This window comes from Mustela erminea, chromosome 1 (assembly GCF_009829155.1).
Source record: "Mustela erminea isolate mMusErm1 chromosome 1, mMusErm1.Pri, whole genome shotgun sequence".
Taxonomy (NCBI): domain Eukaryota; kingdom Metazoa; phylum Chordata; class Mammalia; order Carnivora; family Mustelidae; genus Mustela; species Mustela erminea.
In genome coordinates this window covers 110142973-110168984 of record NC_045614.1, presented here as the reverse complement: position 1 = coordinate 110168984, position 26012 = coordinate 110142973, and the positions used below count along the sequence as shown (strand labels likewise).

At 40.0% G+C, this 26012-nt stretch overlaps 1 protein-coding gene across 10 annotated transcripts in view; it reads left to right on the top strand.

The window, feature by feature from the left end:
* Positions 1–26012, top strand: part of LPP (LIM domain containing preferred translocation partner in lipoma) — a 644971-nt gene that overhangs the window by 381012 nt on the left and 237947 nt on the right. For all 10 annotated transcript variants that reach the window (XM_032359809.1, XM_032359818.1, XM_032359824.1 and 7 more), the window contains one exon: positions 17333–18022. In XM_032359809.1, the coding sequence (XP_032215700.1) occupies positions 17333–18022 (690 nt within the window). The remainder of the gene's footprint in view (positions 1–17332; positions 18023–26012) is intronic.

Sequence of the window (26012 nt, the reverse complement as noted above, 5' to 3'; positions counted from 1 at the left end):
CAACTGTCTTGAGACAACAGGCTTTTGAAATTCAGTATCAGAAGGTTTATCATTGAGGTATTTGGCATGGGTCTGCATTGCATGTGTATAGTTTGGCTGATGGAAAGATCATCTGATAGACATGAGAAGTGAGTGGGTGGGGAGATGACATTTTGTTAGAAGTGCATGCCTGGTATTTTGCTATACCATTGCACCTCCTCAAATCATTGTTATCAGAGATAAACTACTTTGTGAAGAGACTATAGCACATTTTAGGACAGTGGGAGAATCTTTAATGCTTTACGTGCTCATCTTGGCTTTTAATGAAACATGTATGATGAAGAGTTTACTGCTTTTGAGTGTCCCCATCTGCGAGGGTGGGTTGACTACTTGTTCACCACACCCTAAACAGCTTTTTTGAAGCATTTTCCAATCTGTAATCTCTATCTGATATGTTAAAGGAAAATAATGAGATATTAAATCGCATATAAACAAGGTTCCCTTATAAGCACCAGCACTCATACTAACTACACCCAGGTCCATATACAAACACACACATACAGTGATACAGGTAAATATACAGAAAAATCTGCCAAATTTAACCATTGTTAACACTAAGGTTTTTAATTATGGATTTTCCATTTTCTTTATTAATCTTATTGGTATCTCCCATATCTTCTGCAATGAATATTAATTTTATTGAAGAAACTACATCTTAACATGAGGGTTCACCCAGCCCTGCCCTTTACAGTGAAAAAAATTGTTGAACCATCATGAAAAAAAAAAAAAACATGGAGTGACAACAGAACAAATCCAAAGTTGAACTAACCACCTTTTTATAACAGTAAAATATCTTCCTGAGTAGCTCAGTCATGTACCATCTATGAATATGTCCTGAGAAAATTGTGTGTTTTGGGACCTTTTTGTTCTTTTTTTTTTTTTTTTTTTTTTTTTTTTTTTTTTTTTAACTGTGCGGGTACTGAGTAAAGAAATCTAGAAATCGAATGACTAGCTCCTTAGGCTGCACTTCTGGTGCCCAGGATCTTTTGTAGTTAATTTTTTTTTCATTTTTTAAAAAAACGTAACTTCCTCTTTTCTCACCAAATAATGATGTCGCTGAGGCTACCTGTCGTGTTCTTTGTATTTCTGTTTCTATAATGTCAGCTATCCCAGAATCCACAAGGACTCACACATACAGAGACTGGATAAAGAAACTTAAGAAATGGGGGATAACTTCAGACTTGAATATATTTATCCAATAATGCATTTATTCCTCAACGATGTTTTGATAGCCTACTGTAGCTTCATCTTTGTGCTACCATATCTAAATGAAAGGATGAATAATGAGTACTGGGACATGGTTACTGTTCTTGGGTTTTATAATTGTGAACAACAGTTCTCTAACTTGAGAGAGTATAAGAATTGTCTAAGTGATGACATTTATCTGAGATACACAAGATATCAGGAAGAGCAGGCCAGGGAAAGATACTTGAATTCAGCTGCCCATGTCAAGTGTGAAAAAGCATTTGTAGCCAGCCCCTTGAGGGGGAAGGAGCTGAACAACAGAGAAGATAGAATCTTACCTAATGTCATCCAGTAGTTAGAGTAGAAAAAAGGACTCTGCTCCTCGGCTTTGTAAGTCAGTGTTCTTTGGCCAGCTGGAACTCAGTTCTGTGTTTGAAAAATGAATGGGTTGGGCACCTGGGTGGCTTAGTCATTAAGTGTCTGCCTTCGGCTCAGGTCATGATCCGAGGGTCCTGGGATCGAGCCCCACATTGGGATCTCTGCTCGGTGGGAAGACTTCTCCCTCTCCCACTCTCCCTGCTGTGTTCCCTTTCTCACTGTGTTGCCTTTCTCTCTGTGTCTCTATCTGTCAAATAAATAAATAAAAATCTTTAAAAAAAAAAATGAATGGGTTGCTATAGAGCATAGTATTCCAAGTAGAGTTGGTCAGACTTCTGGGTATATGAGAAGTTTCCACTGGTTTTCTGCCTGTTTCACCCAACTATAGTTGAATTCATTGAGGCTAGGAACCATAACTTGTTACCCAGCAGTTGGCAAAATTTCTGGTATTTAGAAGGTGGTCAGTTAATGGTCAATGCCTGTATGAATGCCATTTTTCAAAAAGAAATTCTAAAGTCATATATTTAAGGCAAGTAGTGTCATATTTCTTTGCTTTAAGGTGTTTTGGGAAGATGCAGTGTGTTCTTGGAAAGGAAATGATATTTGGAATTATGATTGTTTTTCTCTGTAAATAAAACTATTTTATTTCAAAAACAAATACAATACTTGTTTTCTAAAAGAAATTGAAAAGAAAAAAAGAGCAAAATACCTGTTTCTAATACCCATAGTAATCACTCTGTTTTTTTTTCTCATTCAAATATTGGACTCTGATTGTGCTATATGTATAAGTTAATATCCTTTTATTTTCATTTAACAGTATAAAATAAGGGAGTTAAGCATTCTGCAACATTAGACCTTGAGACTTACCAATATAAATCTTGAAAATAATATTAGAATTGGAAGGTATCAGTTTTTATGCCATTCCAAAGGATCTCAGTTATCAAAATTTATCTGAGATTGAAGGTGTTCCTTAGCTGTTTTAAGCCACCAGAGATATTTAAATTTTCTCAGTAATATCCCCTTGCTTATAAAAAGGAAACTGAGAACAATGTAAGGGAACTGTTTTGACCCAGGACTTTTCAGACCTTGTCCCAATTTAAAATTGGGCCCCAAAGAATATTTATTTATCTTTGAATTGGTTATTATTTGGTATTTTGTAATAAAATAAAAAGAAACTTTTTTTATAACTGAAAAACAACACAACAACAATAACAGGACTGAACTGTTCTTTATTTTAACATCAGAAGGAGGTTCCTCTGGAAGAATGATTCCAGAATGATTGAGCTGTCAGCCGTTTGCACCACTCAGCTGGTAAAGGATTTCAACAGTGGTGCTAATATATTGCTCTTGGCTTGGCCACCTTCCCTTTGCTTGTCCGTAGAGCTTGGTCACCATGTACCATGGCCAAAGTCATAGTGATCTGTTCCACACACATCCTCAGATTTCCAGCTTGGCAGTGGCTGTCTAGAAAAGAGAAAACATAAATTCCTTATTACTCCAAATTCTAGCATGTTTACTACACTGCAGGATCTGAAATATCAAATAGACTCTTATCAGCCAAGCTTTTTAAAATATAAATGGACAGAAGAGCAAGGAGTGGTTTGGGGGATTGTTCAAACTAGGACTGTCATTCATTGCTCCTGTCATTATTATTTTTAAGATGACTATCCATAGACTGCAAGCTCTTTGCCCATTTCCCTTCACCTCTGAAGTTATAAACTATTCTTTAAATAGTCGCCTAGAGAGAATGGGAAAGGGGCTACATCCACTGTGCCTTCCAGGAGTGAGGGATGAAGACTGGTGGGAGTAAACAGTCTTTGCTTCCAGATTGCTCCATTGCCTCACCCTTTTCAGGCCACACCAGCTACCAGAAATGCATCAACTCCATGTGGTCATTGCAGGATTTATCCGGGCATTTGCTGAACCTGCTCGCAATTTATTTTTATTTCTTTCGATAGACGTGGATTTGGCACAGGAGAGTAAATTCTTTCTGGAACAGCAGATGTGCCTGGTACACTCGTTTGCTATAACCATTTGTGCTGTGGTTGAAAAAAAAATTTTTTTTAAGAGTGCAGAATTGTTGAAGGGGGAGGGTTAAAAAACCAGAACCATTTTAGTGATTATGCAAAGTTAGAATGTGAGTAATTTTGCTGCAGTTAGTCATTATGTGCTTTCATAGCTTGTTTTACAAGGATAAAGGGATATGTACAGGTTTGGTGAATAGAGCTCTTATTTGTCCCTAATAGTCGCTTTTTATGAAAACATTTTCTATCCTTCCTCCTACTCTGTGGCGAAGTGCTCTCTCCTTAGAAATTATACCCTTCTGTGATTCAGCCCCTTTGTCCGTCTAGGGTAAGTGGACAAACAGTCTCCATTTCTGAGAACAAACATGTTCAAAGAGAAACTTTATTTTCCCATACAGTGTATCATGTGAGGGACGTACATTCAAATCACAATGATACAGTGATCATTTAAAAATGAGCTTGTTTTTTGCAGGGAAAACGACGACAACAGGGCAACCATCTAGTGACTTTGCTATGAGCTTAATGTGCTGGGAATAGGGTGTTCTTTCCATTTTTTATTTTAAATATCTGATAGGTCTTCGCAGATTTTGCACATGGATTCTCTAAGAACTGCAACACAGTACCTAGCTGGTTTTTGCTTTGCTTTCGGTCACCCACATTCCTTGGGAAACATGTGAACGAAGGTCTGTTTGTCTCCACTGTAGCAAATATAACCACTTGCCCACACTGGTGGCTTCCCTTACTGAATTCCACTACTATTTTGGAAACTCCTGTATGAAAACACAGCAACCCAACTTGTCCCCATTGAGCCTTGTTGGTGATTTCCATGCAAAGCTGCCTGATGTCTATATACTGAGGTTCACTTTTGTTGAAAAACAGAACTGAGTCTGTTGCCTTTTGTAGGCTTGGTGCTAAGTCTGGTCATCCTGGCGTGATGGCAGGAGCATGGATCTTCGAGTCGGGAAAACTGGGTTCTAATTCCAACCCCGTCAAGCCCTTGTCACTTGGGGTGAATCCTTCCTAAGCTGCATTTCCTGGAGGAAAGGTAGAAATGTGTGACTTTCGAATTCCTTCAAGCTCTTCTACTCCATGATTCTGTAGAGAGTATTGTATAATAATCCATAAAGAGTTCAACTTTATTTCTTCTATCTCAAATGTTTCCTTGTGCTTACATCTGCCCCAAACAACTCTTTACAGACTGTGTCTATTAAATTCTACCACCAATATGCAAATTGTAGCAATGAGAAACCCCTACAGGACCTGGGGCTTTCCTGAGAGAAGGGATCCCACCCATTTATTCATCTTTTTGTATTTAATGACTTCTGAGTAGCACTAATCTACTGGAATGGTTGGTTCTATTATAGTAGTTGATTATAACCAAAAGCTACTGAACCACACTCACCACATTTCCTGTTACCTACCGCCAAGAAACCTAAAATACATAGACTAACTCAGAATATCTTTTTAATTAGATTGAATTATAGAACCCAGTATCATACCTAAATACTTATTAGTAACTAAGGCTTTGGCTTCACAAAGCCCCTTCTTTTGGAGGGGACCAAAAGGAGTACAGGACGGTTATAATTTAACCACCCAGTGCCATCGTTGTATTTTTTTTGTTTTTGTTGTTAATTAAACATCTCCCTCTCAAAGCATTTGTCAATAATACATTATGGAAGTAACTTTTCATACGTTGAACAAATGCTTATACATTATGGGATGGTTAAATGCTAAATGCATTGTGTTGAATGAGAAAAATCAGTACTCACCCAGACGAAGGTTGGGGGTCCGGGGAAGAGAAGATTAAAGAAGGAATTGTGAAAAATGGATAAGGGTTATCATACAGGAAGTTTGGTCAGTTAAAGGGACATCAGTGATGGACACTTCACCTAGACTTAGAGAGACTCAGAACGGGCTTTCCAGAAGAGGCATCATTCATTTCAAACCTGAAGGATGAATACTCGTGGGGAGTTGAGAAGTGGGAGTGGGTTGGAATGTGTTCAAGCCAAGCAATCACAGTATGGCTGGAACATCCAGTCCTAGGGAAGGGAAGGGAGGAGACTAGGAAGCTGAGCCCTGGCTCTATTCGGGAGGGAATTTGGACTTCCTGATATGAGCAGTGAAAGTCTTCAGGAGATGTTAATAAAGGAAGATGATGATCTGATTTTAGAAATATTCTAAATATATTGGATTTAGAAATATTCTGTTTGCAGCATAAAGGATATATTAGAGGACAGTAAGAGCTCAAGTTTTAAAATGCATATATATATATATATTTATATATATGCATATGTTTACATATAATAAGTATATATCATTACAGTCAATTAGGGCACCAGTGATGGTGGCCTGAACTGGGTATCAGTAAGTTGGCAGTGAGAACTGGAAAGGTTGTAGGTAATTAGGAGATAGAACCAATAAGCTTTGCTATATCAAGGGGAGAAAACATCATATGACTCTATTAAAACATCTAATCACATGACCGTGCATCTTTAAGATACCTCGGAACCTTAACATATTACTGATGCGCAAAATTTCTGTCAGTATACATATGAACTCTTATTTTACTTTTCTTTATAGACTTATTTTGAATATGTGTTCCCTTGTCTACCAGCTGTGAACATTCCATCAGATTAGTGCGCCATGATTTTTTCAACCACCCTCTCATAGTTTGTAAATATACAATTAACATAAGTTATAGGTGTTTTAATGACTCCTTATTGCCAGTTTATCCACCAAAAGCATTATTCCAGCTTCCAGTGCTACCAGCCATGTGAAAACAAACCTGTACTATCATATTCCCACCAAGACTGTGTTTTATTGTTTCTTGTCTAATTAGCTCTACACCCAGTACTTTTCGCCAAACCCCTGACCTGATTGGGCAAGAGCGCAGAGGCCCCAGAAGGGGATGATTCTGCATAGGAGGTCGTTTGCTATGGAAATAGGCTCTTCTCTTGCTGGGTTCCTAGATTATTGAACACACTCAGATTGAATTAATGCTCCTTGCAATGGCATTTTATCCACAGCAGCCACGTGCGTGCTTGGACTCAGTGTTTTCTCCTGGATGGGATTTGTATCAACAGCAGCCTTGAAGACCTCTCAAATTCAAAAGGGATGACATACCTACCATCTTATTTCACAGTTATTTGGGGGGAAAACTCTCCTTGAAGTACAGACTTTCTTGGTTTTAACATGATGACATGATCATTATTACGAACATGTAAGTGTGGGACCTCACCCAGATCATTGCTTCCCTGTCAGGAAGTTAAGGTTAAGAAATGAGGGCTTCCAAGGTAGCACCTTGATTTTGTTTCCAGGAAAACAAGAGGGTCATGCTGGCATTCGTGTCTTCAGTAGTCCAGGGAGCCCCCTGTCTTCAAAGTCTCTTGGGCCCATTCAGGAGTGTTGTGAGAAGTGATTCAGGGGGAAAAGCTTCCGGGGGAGCCCCTCACTAGCTGTGGTTCATGTATGTGTGGAACGCCGCGCTGTGACGTGAACAGGTGTTGATATAGTGCACAGAAGTAAGAGATTGCTGTCTGCATAGCTCTGACAGGAACTCCTGGGGGAGCGCGTGCACACATACACATGTGTGTATGTGTGTGGTTTAGGTGTGTAACAGCTGAAAATGAGTGTACTCGTAGTGTCTCTGTATTGGCAGTAATATTTTCAACTTGGTATTTCAAAAGTCATGTTTGAGATTGTTTTAACCATTCACCGGTTTTCAGCTACGATTTACGAGGTAAATTTTTTCTTTAATTTGGAAAATACAGGAAAAAAATATGAAGATGAAAACCCAAATTTCTGTTAATTGCATCTGTAGATGCAGTTTTCCACCTTTTAAAAATATTTTTAAAACATTTCCTGTGTCTTATTATGTTCCTTTTTTCTCTACGTACACACACACACATACAAGTTGGCAGACTATGCTAGGTTTTGGTATGTGTCAATTTTTAAAATAATTTATATTTAATGTACTTTTCATATATTATTTGAAATAATATATACACACAACAGGTGTACAAATACACTCTGATTAAAAAAAAGTAAATCGTAATTCTGTTAGAAACTTTGGGATATAGGAAGAATATAGACAGAATCCTAAAAATCACTCCCTTAAATTACCCACTCTTATTTTTTTTTAAGATTTTATTTATTTATTTGACAGAGAGAGAGAAAAAGAGCACAAGCAGGGGGAGCTGCAGAGGGAGAGGGAGAAGCAGGTTCCCTGCTGAGCAAGGAGTCCGATGCGGGACTCAATCCCAGGACCCTGGTATCATGACCTGAGCCAAAAGCAGAGGCTTAACCATCTAAGCCATCTAGGCACCCCACCCAGTATTATTATTTTGAGAAGAAATATTTCTAGCCATATGTATATGCATGGCATGTATGAAAACTGTAGATAGATACAAATATTGTTTAACAAATTTAAAATGTTGCCTAACCCGATTTTACTATGTATAAAGTTATTGATATTTTAATTCTCATTTCTTTTTATATTTTTTCTTTTTTACCTTTTATTCTGTTAAAATGACAAAAACCCACATTTTTTAGTCTATATTAAGTACATTAATATTTTCGTATGACTAACACCACCATTTATCTCCAGACCTTTTTTTTTTTTTTTAACCTTCCCCAACTGAAACTCCATACCCGTTAAAATATTACTCCCCATTCCTCCCTCCTCATCCCTCCCCGTTGACCCCATTGACCTTTCTGTCAGTGGTGAATGCCTACTCTAGACACCACCTGTAACCGGAGTCATTCAGTAGGTGTCCCTTTGTAAAATGGCTTAGTGCATCTTAGCACAATGTTTTCCCGTTCATTCACATGTCAGAATTTCATTCTTGTTTCAGGCTGAGGAATACACTATTGTATATATATTTACACATTTTTTATGCGTTCAGCCTTCAGTGAATACTTGGGTTGCTGCCACATGTTAGCCATTGTGAATAAGGCCGTTGTGAACATGAGTGTGCAGGGTTCCTGCCTTCAGTTCATTTGGGGTATATAACCAGAAATGGGATTGGTGGATTGTTGCTACATTTTGAAACATTTAACAATATAGTTTTTAATTGCTGTATTGTATTCCATTATATGAATGCAACATCATATTAACAACTCCCATGTATTCATTATTTAAATTGCTTATAAGATTATAATCTTTCTTTTCCTGTATTATATTGCCATGAATGTTTCTAACCAAATGGTTATGCTAGCTTCCTTAGGTTAAATTCCTAGAAACAATAAGTATGGACTTTATCAGGACTTCTGATACACATATCACCAAATTAACCCAGAAACATAGTCCATTAGAGTTTATAGAACCAAACAAACACTTCCTTGGTCCCTAAGTCTAACTCATATAAATGTTGCCCTTTGGAAATAATTAGGGTAAGCCCCTCCTATTACTCCTACCTCCTACCTCCAACTGTACCCCTTTATTCTGCTTTAATAACACTAATTTAATAATACCTAAGGAGACAGTTGTGAATTCTGGGTTCAACAAAGAATCATTTGCCCCTTTCCTTTTTAATTTTTAGATTTCACTCTCAAAGTGGGTGGGTCTAAGATTATTTGTATCTAGAAAGACCTAATGAAAGATAATTTGTATCAATACTGCCCCCCCCATGATCCTTTTGTATAGCCAGATTTGAGAAATAGTTGTCCAAATGTATAGTAGTATGCTTATGCATTGTACTCTTGGTCTGTGAGGTGGTTTTCTAGCTCATGGAGTCATCTATCAAGTGGATAATGTGAGTGGCCTGAATGATTTGAGAAATTGATTTGCTGTGGGTTCTAATCCTGAATTCTGGGACTCTGAATCCTGGATGGCTTAGTCAGCAGGCAACGCTTGGTCTCAGGGTTCTGAGTTCCAGCCCCACGTTGGGCATGGAACTTACTTAACAATCAAGAAATGAATCCTGAATTTTGGAAGATAATTAGTAAGGGGACTCAAGAAATCAAAATAAAGTTAGTCCTTAATTAAGGGCTTGAAGAAAACAAGGAATTGATTTTTTTATTGAGCAAAAACAAGTAACAAATATGAGGAATGGTAGTGTAACTGACTTAGGTATGTTGTGTTTACATTTTTTTCGAGTTGTACAAACTCAGAAACCAAGTCTAGCTATTTCTTTATCCAGCCATTATTTATTAAGTATCTACCTTGTGTGGATCCTTAATGATGAGCTCAGGCTCTTATTGGCCATTGAAACTCACTGTGAATATTCAGAATTTACTCTTAGAATTACTGGATTGTTCGCATAATTGGAAATAAGATAAGTGTCATGAAAATAAAACTGAAGTTGAAATGCCCAGAATCTGTTCTAACAAATCAACCAACCCCCTTTCCAGGGTTTATCTGTTCCTTGTCTGTATGGAAATAACATTTCACATAGCTTCAACTATGTTGCACATATGATTGATTTCACATTCTGTGATTGTCATTTAGCATTTATATTTTCATTATCCGTCTTAGGCATTTTTCCACCTCAGTTGTAATAGCTGGAATCAAAATATATGAAGGGACTCTGAGTTTTATATAGTTGCTTTCATGTAGGACTTTAGCTTTAGCATACATTCACTTTCTATTACCTTGGAAACTTTTCTTTCTTAGTGGAAACCTTTTACTTATCATACCAAGTTTTGTCCAAAAAATGTAATTAAGAATTCTCTGAGTGCAGTGACTCTGCATGTGTCTTTTTGTGGCTTTTAGCAACTAAGCTCAGCAACTAACACATAGCAGAATTTCAATTTTTTAAATTGAATAAAAAGCTTTGATTAATTAAGTTTCTAGAGATTGGAGTATTGTGATTCCTTGGTAGTTCAAATGCATTTTGTCACAGTACATGTTGTTAATGATTATTTTAAAATGCATTAGTCTCCTTTCTTTCATGATAAGTTTATTTAAAATTTGGCCCCTGACTATTTCTGTAAGAGATTTGAGCCAGGATCAAGTAGAATTTGCATATACAATATAACCATCAAAATGAAAATAAGCATCTCAATGCTTCTTTGAAAGATAGTAGTAGTAATAAATTCACAAAGTAAAGTCATTGAACTATTTAGAGGAAGGGAGAGACTAATGAGATTACTGTAATTAAGCATGCATTAAATGCATGACAGAGTTTCTTGATTGTCAAGTAAGAGAAATGAGCTAGCTCATATTTTGCATGTTTGTTTATAATCTGACAAGAGAAATGAATTTTTTTTGGAGTCTATTAGTCATTCATTTATTCAAATTCATGCATTCAAATATTTGTCAAATGCCTACTAGTGGCTATAATGTGAAAAAGCCAGATTTTTCTGGGTTTACTGGGGAAGCAGTAGTGGATGAGAGGGACGGTCTCTAACACTGTGAAAACAGGTACAAGTGTGAGACATGTAGAGGGAGAGTGCTCACTCTGCCAGAAGACTCAGTGATGGTCACTGAGCAGGCAGATACTCAAGCTGACACTTAAGGGGTTTTTAGGGATTAGTTCATTAGAATTCAGAGAGAGGTGGGGAGCCAAATGGATATAGTTTCTGAGATGAAAGGAGCTCGGTATAGTGGCTGTGAAAGAAAGTCGGTGTCAGAGAGTGTAGCTCTGTGCAGCTCTCAAGGAGAGGGAGAAGAGGAGAGTCCAAACCATTCCCCCAAGCCATTGAAAACCCTTAAGCAGGAAAATAGTGTGATTAAATCTGCGTTTGAGAGATCGCACTGTCTACAGAATGAGGGATTCATTGAAGGGGGACCAACAGTACACGCTGGAAAACCTGTCTGGATGCTGTTGGAGAATTCCTGGTGACAGGGGATGTTATCTTGGAATAGAGTCACAGCAGAGGAAATGAGGAAATGTGGAAATATTTGAGAGTCACAGAACTCCTTATTTAGGAACTAGAATCCCCAGGATTTAGTACTTGAATGGGATGTGAGGGAGAGGCTCAAGAATGACTCCTACTGTTCTCGTGTGAGCAGCACCTGTGTGGATGAGAAAACCAGACGGAAAGCAGGAAGGGCAGATTGAAGGAAGATGACAAAACAGTTTTGAACGTGTTGAGCCTGAAGAGCGTAAGAGACAAAGGGAGACCCATGAAATAAACAGCTGACTATCTGGGTCTGGTATTCAGAGTACTCTGAATTCTGGAGACAGGAACTCATGAGAATCTTTATAACGTAGGTTGTATTTTAAATTGTATATATAGGGTCCTGAAAAGAGTTAATAGAGAGAGAGGAGAGAGGAGGTCCTGTGTCTGATAAAGATGATCGTGATTCTGGAGCCATTGGGCAATATGTTGCCTACTGTCATTGGTAGCAATTTGAAAGCAAGATAAGTAAAGAACTTCTAGCAGAAACCTAGAAAGAGCCTGAATCCCTGCTGTCACTGTTGAGCAGACATATTAGTTCTTGGCTGCCTATTCCTGGATTATCTATTATGAAAGACAAGTCTCTGTCTGTTTGAGATCATGATAATTTGACTTGCTAGAGCTCACAGCTTGACTTCTTTCCAACTTCTAAAACATGCAAGTTGATTATTAAAACACCGTAAGGTAACTGTTTTAATGAGGGTATGTACAAAGTTCATGGGGAATATAACTGAAGGACCACAGAAAAAGCCTCAAAATCCTTCCAGCAGCGTCAAGAATGACATTCGGGAAGACGCACCATTTGATCTGAGACTTGCAGAATAAGTAAGCAACTGCCCAGATGGCGGTGTTTGAGCAGCAGGGGAGCAACGTGGTAGAGAGTTGGATGGAACGGATCGGAGACTGTGGAAGGAGGTCCTGGCTGACAGATATGAGTACAGACATAACTGTCTGATCTATTCCAGTCTCTGCTTACGCCTAAAATTGCTGGAGTGTGTGATGTGAGTGGTGGTGGAAAAAAGGAGGTGGCTGGACAGGGAGGCAGGGGCTAGACTGGAAAGTCTTTGCAAAGCCTATTTAAAAAATAAAACAAAACAAAGAGTGCAATGTCATAAAAAGAATTCAACACAAGGCAGTCATTTGCAGATGGGGATCAGGCTCAGTCACGTTAGATGACCCTGGTGTTATTGAGAAAGGGAAGAAAGAAAGAAGTGGAGTTCACTGATAGCAATAAATAGCTCAGGGGAGTGGGGATGGAGACAGATAGTAGGGGAAGGAAAATGAAACTGGAGTCAAGTGCAAGGTTCTAAGAAATATGCAGACTTCCATAGAAGACATAGTAGTAGAGTAGAGTAGGGGCGTGTGTGTTTGTGTGCGCGCGCTGTGTGTGCACAGGCACGTCCAGGGAGTGGGTGGGCAGAGGCAAGAGAGAGACTGAGGAACTGTAACTTGTTATCCTGACTTGGCTGTAAAGGAAGTCGAGGACCTGGCCCACAGGGTGAGCATGAGAGTTGCTGTCAGCACCCCTAGTCTTTTGTTGTCTTTATGGCCTCAGCCAGTTCTTCCCTGGTAATGGGAATATCCATTCAAAAGCTACTGATTATGTATTAGCCCTTCCACCTGACTAGAAACTCCAGGGGACAGAAAGACATGCAACCCTCATCTGAGGATATTGCCCTTCTCCCATCAACCTCACAGAACTTTACATGTCCAAGATCCTTAGAGAATAATTAATGGAAAAATAACCCCATAAAAAGACTGTTACAGAGACTCAAGTCTCAGGGGATGTGTGTGTGTGTGTGTGTATATATATATATATGTATATATATATATTCATAATTTTAAAATGTGCTTGATTTTCAAAATAAAAATGTTAAATCATGATAAAACTTTAAGAATCTCTGCAAAAACAAAAAAGAAACGATATGCCAAAAATAAATACTCGGAAGTGCCAACTAATTCAGCGAGTAGAAAAGATTCACTATGTATTTAATTGAATATGTGGGCCAGGAAAATGTTGCCATAGCTTTCTTTAACTATGAAGAACATAAATAAATATGCTTTAAAATGATTCTTGTTCCTTACCCCTTCCACCTCCAATGAGGTAAAGAATGTAAAATCACAGGGGGAAAAATATAGCTAAATGTGCTATTTTCACTAACGTAGTTATGATATAGGAAATACTCAGAAACATGCCGGCACATACACAGCAGAATTCATAATAAAGTTGTGAGAAACCTTCTCATCCCTCGAGGAGAGCTGTACTGGCGAGATATTTCCTAGAAGAAAGTGATGGCTATTGAATTTGTGCCCTGATGCCTTCCTTCAAAGACTTAGGGGATGTTTAAAGTGTGTGTGTGTGTGTGTGTGTGTGTGTGTGTGTGTGTGTGTGTGTGTTTCTGGGTCAGGGTCTGGGTCTGGGTTCATCAAGAAAGAAGAAGAGAAAGAGAACTGGGGACACCTGGGTGCCTCAGTAGTTTAAGTTGCTGCCTTCGGCTCAGGTCATGATCCTGGGGCCCTGGTATCAAGTCCCATGTTGGGCTCCTTGTCCAGCAGGGAGCCTGCTTCTCTCTCTGTCTCTGCCTGCTTGTGCTCTCTCTCTGACAAATAAAGAAATAAAATCTTAAAAAAGAAAAAGAGAATTATGTTGGAACAAAGTTTCTTCTAAAGAGTTAGGTCGTCATTAAGTCTTTTTGCTTTACTTTATCCATGTCATTGGCTTTCATTTTCAAATCGGTGACTTTTGAAGGATCTGCTCTGGGGGCAGACTTCGTTACAGCTGCAGCAGAGAGTGTGCCTGTCATTAGCCCAGTTGCTCAGTCACTGTCTCCATTTATAGTTGGGTTTGTAAAGTGTTCAAAATAGGAACTCTGGGTTTCTGCTGATCTTGAGTCATCAAAGAAAAGAAAAGCTTTATTCCTTCTTATATTCATTTCCATCGATGCTGACATTTTTTAAGACTGACATGGTTGACTAGGAAAAAAAAATGACCTTTTTTTGGTTCAAATTGACTCTACTGTGGTTTCTACTACAAAATGTCAGAATCTTAACTGCATACTTATTAAGGAATTTCTTCAGGATATGTATTTTAATACATTGCTGAAAAGGAAATTGAATCTCTTTCTCTTGGGTACTACTGGAGCCATCTTCATGCAGAAGGGAAAAGCTACTCTGCCAAGACAATATTACTCAGGTTGCTTAAATTACAAAAGTAATTGGCAAGTTTGTCCCCTGAAAGGCTAGTATTAAAAGGGGGAGGGGATAAAAGATGGCTGTATTCAAAAGCCTCTTGTAACTCAGAGAACTACACCTATAATTACAAATTCCCCAGGAAAGTAGACAAATAGAATTTGAGACAACTAAAATGTGGATCAGAGCCGTAACAGTCGGGATCCCAACACAAATGGTAGTAAGACAATTTGAGTAGAGAGGCCCATTTGAGTAGAGAGAAGCCTGAAGGGACAGAACTATAATCTGAAGCTAGCAGAGTCTGAGCTGTCATGTTGTCGAGGCTCACGGGGACAAAGAGGGAGAGCAGTGATTTTGAACCAAGAGGTGGTGAGTGTTGTAGAGGAGAGATGCTGGAGAGGACCAGTGACGACCTAGGCTCACATCTGGGAACTTCACAGGTAGGTGGACAGAAGAAATGAGGCCCAAGAATCGATCCGTGTTTTTCATCAGGAGCACTGTTGCCATCTTGGGTTTGACAATGATGACAATTGCTGTCTGCCCATGCAGTGGTAATAGTGTCCCCTAGTCACCATGACAATCGAGTTATCCCCCCTCATCCCAAACTTCCCTGGTCAGTAGGTGATTTTTCTTCTCCAGGTGAGAATCACTATATGTTAAACAAATAGCCCTGATCAACGTAGATGACCAGAAAGCTGTATGTCTGAATCAAAAGACTTGCATATTATGGAGGGGACAAGATAGCTACCCCATCTATGATCCCACATCCACATATCAGGCAGGAAAGAGGAAATGGGCAAAGTACGGATGATGCTTAATCAGGAGAGTGTTTGTTTTCCCAGAAATGCTTAGCGTATATCTTTTTGGTCAGAACTGTGTCCCAAGGCAACTCCTATCTACTACATAGTCGAGGGAAGTATTTTAAGTTGGGCACATTGTTCCTTGAATAGAATTGAAATTCTTTGAGTAATGAAGAAAGGAAGTAGACATGAAGAAGCAGCAGCGTCTTTCCCACGAGCTACATATCTTTAGTGTCTTGGTGCGGATGAATGACGCTAGAGTAATAGAAGGCCTTGCATTCTCTCTTTCTATGCATACATTAATTTGCTCGGAAATTAATAAACAACAGAATCAGCGTGTGGTCATTCCTTTGTTAGAGCAACAAATCTAATCTTTGTAACTCAGAGTAACACGAAAACATTCTGTCATGGGCACATTTTCGGATCCCTCATAGTGTAATGCCCGAGGATGGACGTTTAAATCTCCAGGCTTTCCCCGAGCCTGTCCTTATCCCCAGCCCAACCAAGACATCTCACGTTTTGGCAGTGAGAGCTTTTCATCTTTGTGTCCTTAAACAGTCCTAGGATCTTCAGTGTTTCTGAATTGAATGAATGACTACAAGAGAAATCGGACAGATAGACAAGGAGGAGGAGTCAGCGTTTGTGTTATCTTTGGTCAATCACTCTTTGACAGGAAACTTTGTTCTAAAATTTAGCATCTTGGTTGGGCTGGGGGTGTTTCTCTCAATACCTCTCTTCACTTTAGTGTTTCTTTCCCTCGGCCCGGTCCTCCGTTCTCTTTCCCTGGTACCTCCTTTTAGATGAATGGTGACTAAGTCTTTGGGTAATTTAATTGAAATCACATTGTTTCGTTTATTTTTGTTGTTATTGCTAGTGTTTTCGGTTAAATTAAAATGAAAAATTGCCAAAGCCAATGTCATGAAGTTTTGTTTTTCCCCCTGTGTTTTCTTCTGTGTGTGTGTGTGTGTGTGTGTGTTTGTAGTTTTAGCTCCAACACTTAGAGCTAAAAATTTGGGTTACTTTTTGTGTATAGTGTAGGGTAAGGGTCCAAGGTCACTCTTTTCCAGTTTTCTGCACATCCAGTTTTCTGCACTGTTTGTTGAAAAGGTTATCCTTTCCTAACAAATGATCTTGGCACCCTCATCAGAAATTATTTGTGCATGCAAGAGTTTACTTCTGGACTCTCTGTCCTATTCTTTGGGTCTGTGCATCTGTCTTGATGCCACTGTCATATTGTTTGGATTTTGGTGGCTCTGTAATAAGTTTTGAAATTACACAGCATGAGATCTACATTTTGTTCTTTTTCAATATTGTTTTGGGTATTCAGAGTCTCTTCAGAGTCCATAAGAATTTTAGGCTGAATTTTCTCTATTTTTATAAAATTGCCAGTGGAATTTTGCTAGGGATTGCCTTAAATCTGTAGAATACTCTGGGTATTATTAACCTATATTATATTGAGTCTTCCAGTCCATGAACACAGGATGTCTTCATATTTATTTATGTCTTTATTTCTGCAGTATTTTTACTTTTTCGATGTAAGTCTTTTGCCCTTGTTGGTTAGCTTTATTCTAAGGTTTTTTGTTTTGTTTTGTTTTTTGTTTTTTTTTTCCATTCTGATGTAATCATAAACATAATCATTTCCTTAATTTTTGGGGGGGGGGGGTTGTTCATTGCTAGTACCGAAAAAATGCACCTGATTTTTGTGTGTGTTTGTGAATTTTCAGAAGGCAGGAACCATGCCTTATTTGTATTTTACAGAGTTAATACAAGATAATAATAGCAGTTGCTAATATGTGTTCATTTCTGTGTTATTATTTTTCATTGATGGTAATCTTTGTCCTTTTTATTTTTATCCTTTTCTCTTTCCTACTCTAGGGCTCTACTAGCTCGACAGCCTCTCCTCCAGTCTCCACCCCTGTCACAGGACACAAAAGAATGGTTATACCAAACCAACCGCCTCTAACAGCAACTAAAAAGTCTACATTGAAACCACAGCCTGCACCCCAGGCTGGACCCATCTCCGTGGCACCAATTGGGACACTAAAACCCCAGCCTCCACCGGTCCCTGCTTCCTATACGACAGCATCGACCCCTTCCAGGCCTACCTTCAATGTGCAGGTGAAGTCAGCCCAGCCCAGCTCTCTTTATATGGCTGCTCCTTCATCAGGACAATTTTACAGCCAAGGCCCAGGACCCCAGGGCTATAACACTCCCCCAGTTTCTATCTCTGGGCAGTGCCCACCTCCTTCAACACGAGGGGGCATGGATTATGCCTATATTCCACCACCAGGACTTCAGCCTGAGCCCGGGTATGGGTATGCCCCTAACCAAGGACGTTATTATGAAGCCTATTGCCCAGCAGGGCCTGGCTATGGGGGCAAAAATGACACCGATCCAGCTTATGGTCAGCAAGGTCACCCAAACACCTGGAAGCGGGAGCAAGGGTATACTCCTTCTGGAACAGGAAACCAGAACCCCCCTGGGATGTATCCAGTTTCTGGTCCCAAGAAGACCTACATCACAGATCCCGTTTCAGCACCGTGTGCACCACCGCTGCAACAAAAGGTAGGGAGCTCGCTCACATAGTGATGGGATTGCAGGAGAATATATCGTGGTCTCCTCTCCCCAGAAAACAGAGCCTAACGCAAAAGTGTTATGTGCTCCTTTTATGTCATTAGGAAGTAGAGTCCCAGAGAAGTTTGAGTGAAACAGGAAAGGGGCAGGGATCATATGTGGGGTATGTTACCAGTCTGGCTACTGATTAGTATCAAGTACAACCAGCTGTACAGTCTTGAGGATCATCTTCCAGAAGACTCTGTATGAACAGATCAGGATAGTCTGACCAGGGAGAGAAAGGGAAAATAGTTTATCTTCCAGCTATTGTCTCCTGTTTGTCAAAGCTTTCCTCTGGGGATCAGAAACTTCCTCCCACTTAGATGTTCCATTTACTTGGGCTCTGAGTAGGGAGTAGATTCTGTAGTATCTCATACTTTAGTGGGGACGGGACGTTCCAGGATTGTAGGGAACTGGTGTATAGGGCACACGAGATATGGTGCTGTCAGATTGGATTCAGGTAAAGTCAGTCAGAACCCCAGCCAAGGTGGTGCTTGGGGTTCTGCCTTAAGCAGAGTGAGCCCAGGGCTGCTGGGACAGAACAAGTGGCCCTGGGCCCAGGAGGTGGGTGAGGTCAAGGGGATTCAAGATATTACAGACACCTCATCTAGTTTCCTTTGGGAAGGGGCTACAGTATGATGGCACTCGTTTTTTGGTCTCTTGTTGATCCCCATCACCGATCCTCTAGGAAGAATCTTCCTCTCCAGGCTTTAACTATATTAGGAAAGTTTTAAAAATTCTTTGTGACAGTGGTTTGACTTAATTGCAAGTATGCATGTCTTTTAAGTCAACGCGTTCAGTTACTTCCTATGAAAAGCTAAGATATAATACCACACATACCTACTCACCTACAACTTGGGTTGTCCATGAGTGCTAGAACCAACATGATGATGTTTCCTTTTACCCTGACAAGAGGAGCCAAGGAGAATTACTTGGAAGGGATGTGATGGAGAAACCAAGCTAGTTTCCAATTAACTGGGTTGGAACTGAGCCCTCCCTTTTAGCTAGAGCTTTGAGAAATCAGAAACTGCAGAGTCCTTGATTAACTGAAAGTTAAATGGTAATTGTTGAGGTAGATTATGGAAGTATGGATATGTGCCAGTGTGTAACCCTTTACCCATTTGAGATTGTCAATTTTCAGACATACCTAATCCCATTTTCAACATTATAACACAAATTTGTTAGGTCCTTGCTCTCCAGATAAGGTGTTTTACTTTTTTTTTCATGTGAGAATCGTGAAGAAGCATCTGCTCTATTATGTCCCCAAAGAATTTCAGGTTCTTTAGCTGAAAGGAACCCTTCCCAGTGGGGCCTGTGAGTAACTGGAGGCACCTGTTAACCTTGTGAATTCTCATTACATGAAAGTGGACCAGCCATCGTCATTCTCCAGCATGAAGATTCCAAGTTACAATGATACATGTTTTTGAAACATTACTCTTGGAAAGCCCTTCTTTTCAAAATCTCTCCATGCGGAGAGATTTTATTAAGGGTTTTTTTTTTGTTTTCTGTTTTGTTTTGTTTTATTTTTTACAAGATTTTATTTATTTGACAGAGAGAGAGATCACAAGTAGGCAGAGAGGCAGACAGAGAGGGAGAGGGAGAAGCAGGCTCCCTGCTGAGCAGAGAGCCTCGTGCGGCACTCGATCCCAGAACCCTGAGACCATGACCTGAGCTGAAGGCAGAGGCTTAACCCACTGAACCACCCAGGTGCCCCTTGTTTTTTTTTGTAAGTAAAGTTTATCCAGAATGGCCAAGCTGGATAGGCTTCCTCTTTATTAACATTACAGTTTTCAAGGAATAGTTTTTCCAGGAGGACCTGAAAACAACCAGGTCAGAAAAAAAGGGTGTTTATTCAACTTTACCTCACCTTGGTATAACCGAAACAAATGATCCTATGGACGATTAAGAGTTTAGGTTGGGAAAATTGCCATCAACACTTAAACTCATATAGACATGCCGTTTTGCCCTGTCTAGAGCAACTCGACGTTCCTGTGAGAGATGGGCCTCAGGTTATGTTACGCCAACATCCCACCTGGGAAAACAGACATAAGCCAGAGCAAAAGTATGTCTAGGTGGAGGGAATCATCTGGTGAGAAGGACTGAGCCAGGAGTTCCTCTTCCACCTTTTGAACCAATCCAGCATTGTAGGGAGAAAAAAATCAGCACCCATTGCAAGAGCTGGATCTACGATGTCAGGTGCAGCCACATGATTAACATTTGGTCTGCCCCTGCTAATCCAGTCAGGGTACAGAAATCAGCTTTGATGAACCACTCACCAGAAAGCACAGAACTTTATTTTCCTTCTTAGTGGCACAAGGTCATGATTCAGGATGATCTACTAGTTATTATAGATTCTGGATATCTGGGGATTTCTTGTCCTTTAAATTTTTTAGAAATATTTAATTTATAACCATGCCATGCATTTTAACATCGTATTGTGCATTTTAAAAATGAAAATTAAATCCTGTATTTTTGCTGCCATTATAGAGGGGAGTGCTTAGAGGTTGGTATTTCGCCATCTCTGTCTGTGTTTTGTTTGGGGAAGGGGAAAGAGGCCGAGGAAGCTGCAGACATTTCCTGTGTGTGTCGTGGGGGCACTGGTGGCTGAAGGGGTGGGCTTTCCACAGTTGCTCTTAGGGCAGAGCACTGCTATATTCAACTGCACCTGTACCCAGAGGCCCTTCTTGTCCCAATATTGCCACTGCTGGGGTTGCTGATGTGACTACCGGCTGGAGAAGTGAGCTCCTAATTCTAATCCCAGTTCCTCTCTTGACAGTCCTCTTTCAGCCTGGGGAAAGACCTCTTTGTGTCTTGCTTCCAGCCTCAGTAAAGTAGAACATCTTCACTAATTAATTAATGATTGCAGAGGGCTTGGAAATTTCCAAGCACTAAATAACTGCCAAGGGAGGACTATTCGGGTTTTTCACTGGCTTTCATTTATTTCCAGTTGTTTCAATCACTGATGGAAAACGGACCTTCCTACCTTAAAACAATGATCTTTTGTTACATTGAGAAGTTTGGAGGAATTTGATGTTGGACCCATTAAGGAAAAAGTGGTTGTTGTTATTAAGTGAAAGAATGAAATCTCTCCTATATTTGAGATGAGCTGCTTTGATTTCCCTGCAATATAAAAGAAGAGGGGAAAGAGGAGGAGAGGAGAGACAAGAAGAAAAAAATAAAGAACGGAAGGAGGCAGCATGAGAACCTATAAAGTGTGGGGGATCGTGATTATATTTATGTTCCCATAATGTGCTGAGCAGTGAATTTGCATGCTACAGTAGACCATAATGTGTTTCCTGGACCATCTGAGCTGAGTTCCTTGAAAAATATTGTTATAAGCAAGTTTTTATAAGAGAAATATTCCTTTCCCACTGGAAATCCTCTTAAAGACACAGTGGAATCTTTTCTTTTGGCTCTTTTCTAAAAGCTCCTATCGGCTAGCTGCCCTGCAGTTCACGAGACTCTTGTCCTGTGCATTATCTGCCCACGCCCATGAGGTGCCATGTGCCTTTTCTCCAATATTCAGATAAGGTGAGTCAGGCTGAAAGCGTCAGAGCCAGGACCTGGAGGCCAGTCATCGCTCTTGAGTGCACAACAACCCAGGGGCAGGTCAGCTTTAATACCCACTTCTTGTCATGAACCTAATCTGTCTTAGCCTCCATTTTATTAAAGAAAAATGGTATTTGCCTCACAGTGTGTGAGAAGTACTGATGCTATGCATCCCAGGGAAACTTGGAAGGGGGGGTAGGCTCCTACTGGAGTGGGGGATTTTGTTAAATTCTAAAATCATCTGCTGTTAACATCTTCTTGAAAACCTCTTCATGATGGTGAGAGTGTGGAGATCAGCAAACTACTTTTCAATAAATCCGACACAAAGTTGTTTTTGTTTTGTTTTGTTTTGTTTGTTTATGTTTTGGTTTTTTGTTTTGTTTAGTTTTTGTTTTTGTTCTTAATCCAGAGTTAGGACAGATCACTGCTCTGCATTTAGCTTTTGAATCTGGGGCATATTTAATGGTATAGAGAAGAGAGTGAAGGCAGTGGACTTTTAGGGTCCATGTTAAAGGGTCCTAAGATCTATAATTTTGTTACGATTCAGAAAATCCTAGAGAAGGTTGTTATGGTAGTATTTCACACATTCAAATAGTATCAAAATGTGGAACAAACTTTCACTGTGGAAAAGAGATGGATATCCGTATTGGGTGAACTGCAAGCAAATGGCAGGACTTTGGAGAAAGCTTTCCTTTATGGTAAACCGTGTACTAAATAGCTCTCAATTCCAGGATCAGAGGAACAAAAAAAGAAGAGACGGTTAGGGTGGGAGATGAGCAGATGCAGAGAGATGGATGCCTCAGGCCAGGTGCTAATACCTGGGTACATACAGAGGTGAAGATGAAGAGGTTGCTTGATGAGACACTGAGAGAACATTAGTAATCCCCCCTTTGTACAGGGTTTTTCAGTTTCCAAAGTACGTTGTTGACCCCACAGAGGCCACAAGGGTTCAAAAACTCAGGATTGAGAGTTACTCTCTGTAGATCATATGTCAGATTCATGGGAGAACCACGTTTTTGATGTGGGTCTTCTGAATATTGTCATCATGTTTTCCCCCTAGTTAGCCCAGCATGTTGTCATGCTTTGGTGTTTGGATGGTGGGAAGCACCACGTCGGCAGCACCAATCCCTGGCCGTGGCTCCCCCGTGGCCCTACTTGCTGGCAGACATGAAAGCAGGCTCAGGCATTTGTGGTGCGGTGCCATGAGATCAACAAATAGAGGGGAAGAACCCTGTTCATCCCTGCAGGACATCCATCCTGGGGCTTGACTTCTGCTTCCCTATCACCGGTGTACAACTTCCCCTGTTGTTTCTACCTCACAATGTCTAAAATCTGGTTTCTTATCTAAATCCCCTTGGTACTGTCCTAGTTCTGGTGTTTAATGTTTCACCTGAGTTATGGAAATGGCGTCTTAATGGGTATCTCCACCTCTAGTCTCTGCCCATACCCGTCCATCCCATGTATGTGAGCAGATGAATCTTTCTACCTTACAGTTCTGCCTTTGTCAATAACTGCCTTTAAAAAACAAAAAACAAACAAACAAAAACTCAAAAAAACCTTCAAAAATTCCCAGCCAGTTATGGAATGAACTGAAACCACAGCCTGGATTTCCAGATTCATCTCCCCCTTGAAGCCTCCCAACTTCCAGCTGAGTACTTCTCTTTCTATTTATTTCTCATCTTTGTAGCTTTCCTCATGGAACACCTTCCTGCAAGGCTTTCTTAGACCTTCCCCCAAATAAATTAAAGAGCCGGACATCTAATGTGACTTAGGAAGACCAAGCTAATGGGTTAATCTCTCTTATGATGTCTTCTCTTTGTAAGATCAAGTTGTACATTATTTCATCCTTTCCTTTGGAAGTTTCCACACTCTTCCTGTACTAGAGTCATGTGTACTGATCTTCTGCCAGCCTCTGCCCCAGCATATACTGGACTCTATGATTTAGGGGGTGAAGATGGTATCTGAATGACCTTGTCTCCTCCAGAGTAACTAACACAGTACGTAACACATTCTTGTATAATAAAGATGCTTGAAGAAACTCCCCACATCCTACTGAAATACGGAGAAAACCCTGCTTTAAAACTTATGGGGTTATTCAGCAAAATGCCAAAATCCAAACCTACTGCACCAAGTCATATTAGGTGACCTCAGGAACACAAGCACTGTCACATCAGCAACTCAATATCCAAAGGAGTTAGCTAATATCTCACAGTCAGCACCATGCTAACATTTTACATTCCTTCTGGAATATGTGTATGTACATGTATGCTGTTATGTACACAGTCTTTTTTATTTCCCCACTTGCCACAGGTCCATGGAACTTGTTGATTCATATTCTTTCATCAACCTTTGGAGGTTTGATTTACATTCAGTAAAATGTGTCTATTTTAAATGCATGTGACAGTGAACCTTTGACATACATATGTACCTGTGTAACCCCCACCGCAATCTTGAGACTATTTCAGCTACCCCAGAAATCCCCCTCATTCCCTGCTGCATTCAGTCCCTTTTACCCTCAGCCCTAGGCAACTGGTCTGTGTTCCAACACAGGTTACATTTCTCCTTTCCAGAATTCCGTATAGATGGAATCACACCATAGTATACACGCCTGTGTCAGAGCTGCTTTTACTCACTATATATATATATTTTTTTTTTTAGTTCCATTTATGTTGTTGTGCATATCAGTAGTCATTCATTTTAATTGCTAGGCAGTGTTCCATTGTATGGGTACACTGCATTTTCCTTAGCCATTAACTACTTTGGGCACATTTTTTTTTAAGATTTTATTTTTATTTATTTGACAGAGAGAGATCATAAGCAGGCAGAGAGGCAGGCAGAGAGAGAGGGGGAAGCAAGCTTCCCGAGGAGCAGAGAGCCCAATGCGGGACTCAATCCCAGGACCCTAAGATTATGACCTGAGCCGAAGGCAGAGGCTTAACCCACTGAGCCACCCAGGCGCCCCTTTGGGCACACTTTTAATTGCATTTTGAACTATGAGTAAGGCTACTGTGAACATCCATCTGCCAGTTTTTGTATGGACATAGTTTTTATTTCTCTTGTGAAATACCCAACAGGAGCATTTCTGAGACGTATGGTTAACCATTTAACTGCTTAAGAAACTAACAGACTTTTCCTAAATGCACCATTTTACATTCTCACTGGCATTGTATGAGAGGTCCAGCTGGTCCTCAGTCTTGGCAACTCTTAGTCTTGCTGTTGTCAGTCTTCTTAATTTTAGCTATTTTCATACTTTATAGATGCATCTGATTATGGTTTATATTTATTTCCCTTTTGACTAATGATGTGGGATGTCTATTATTTATGCACTTATTGGCCATCATTTGTTTTCTTTTGAGAAGTGTCATCAAATTCTTGGCCCATTTTTTATTTTATTTTTTATTTTTTTAATTTTATATTATTTTTTTTTCAGTGTTCCAAGATTCATTGGTTATGTACCACACCCAGTGCTCCATGCATTATGTGCCCTCCTTAATACCCACCACCAGGCTCACCCATCCCCCCACACCCCCTCCTCTCCAAAACCCTTAGTTTGTTTCTCAGAGTCCACAGTCTGTCATGGTTTCTCTCCCCTTCCAATTTCCCCCAACTCACTTCTCCTTTCCTTCTCCCAGTGTTATCCATATTACTCCTTATGCTCCAGTGGTAAGTGAAACCATATGATAATCGACTCTGCCTGCTTGATTTATTTCACTCAGCATTATCTCCTCCAGTCCCATCCATGTTGATACAAAAGTTGGGTATTCATCCTTTCTGATGGAGGCATAATACTCCATTGTATATATGGACCATATCTTCTTTATCCAGTCATCTGTTGAAGGGCATCTTGGCTCTTTCCACAGTTTGGCGACTGTGGCCATTGCTGCATGGGATACAGCTGGGGTACAGATGGCCCTTCTTTTCACTACATCAGTATCTTTAGGGTGAATACCCAGTAGTGCAATTGCAGGGTCATAGGGTAGCTCTATTTTTAATTTCATAAGGAATCTCCACACTGTTTTCCAAAGTGGCTGCACCAACTTGCATTCCCACCAACAGTGTAAGAGGGTTCCCCTTTCTCCACATCCTCTCCAACACTTTTTGTTTATTGTCTTGTTGATTTTGGCCATTCTAACTGGTGTAAGGTGGTATCTCAATGTGGTTTTGATTTGAATCTCCCTGATGGCTAATGATGATCAATATTTCTTCATGTGTCTGTTAGCCTTTGTATGTCTTCTTTGGAGAAGTATCTGTTCCTGTCTTCTGCCCATTTTTTGACATGATTATCTGTTTTGTGTGTGTTGAGTTTGGTCCATTTTTTAACTGAATCGTTGATTCTTACTGAGAGTGGTAAGGGTGCCTTGTATATTCTGAGTCAGGGTCTTTAGGTATATGC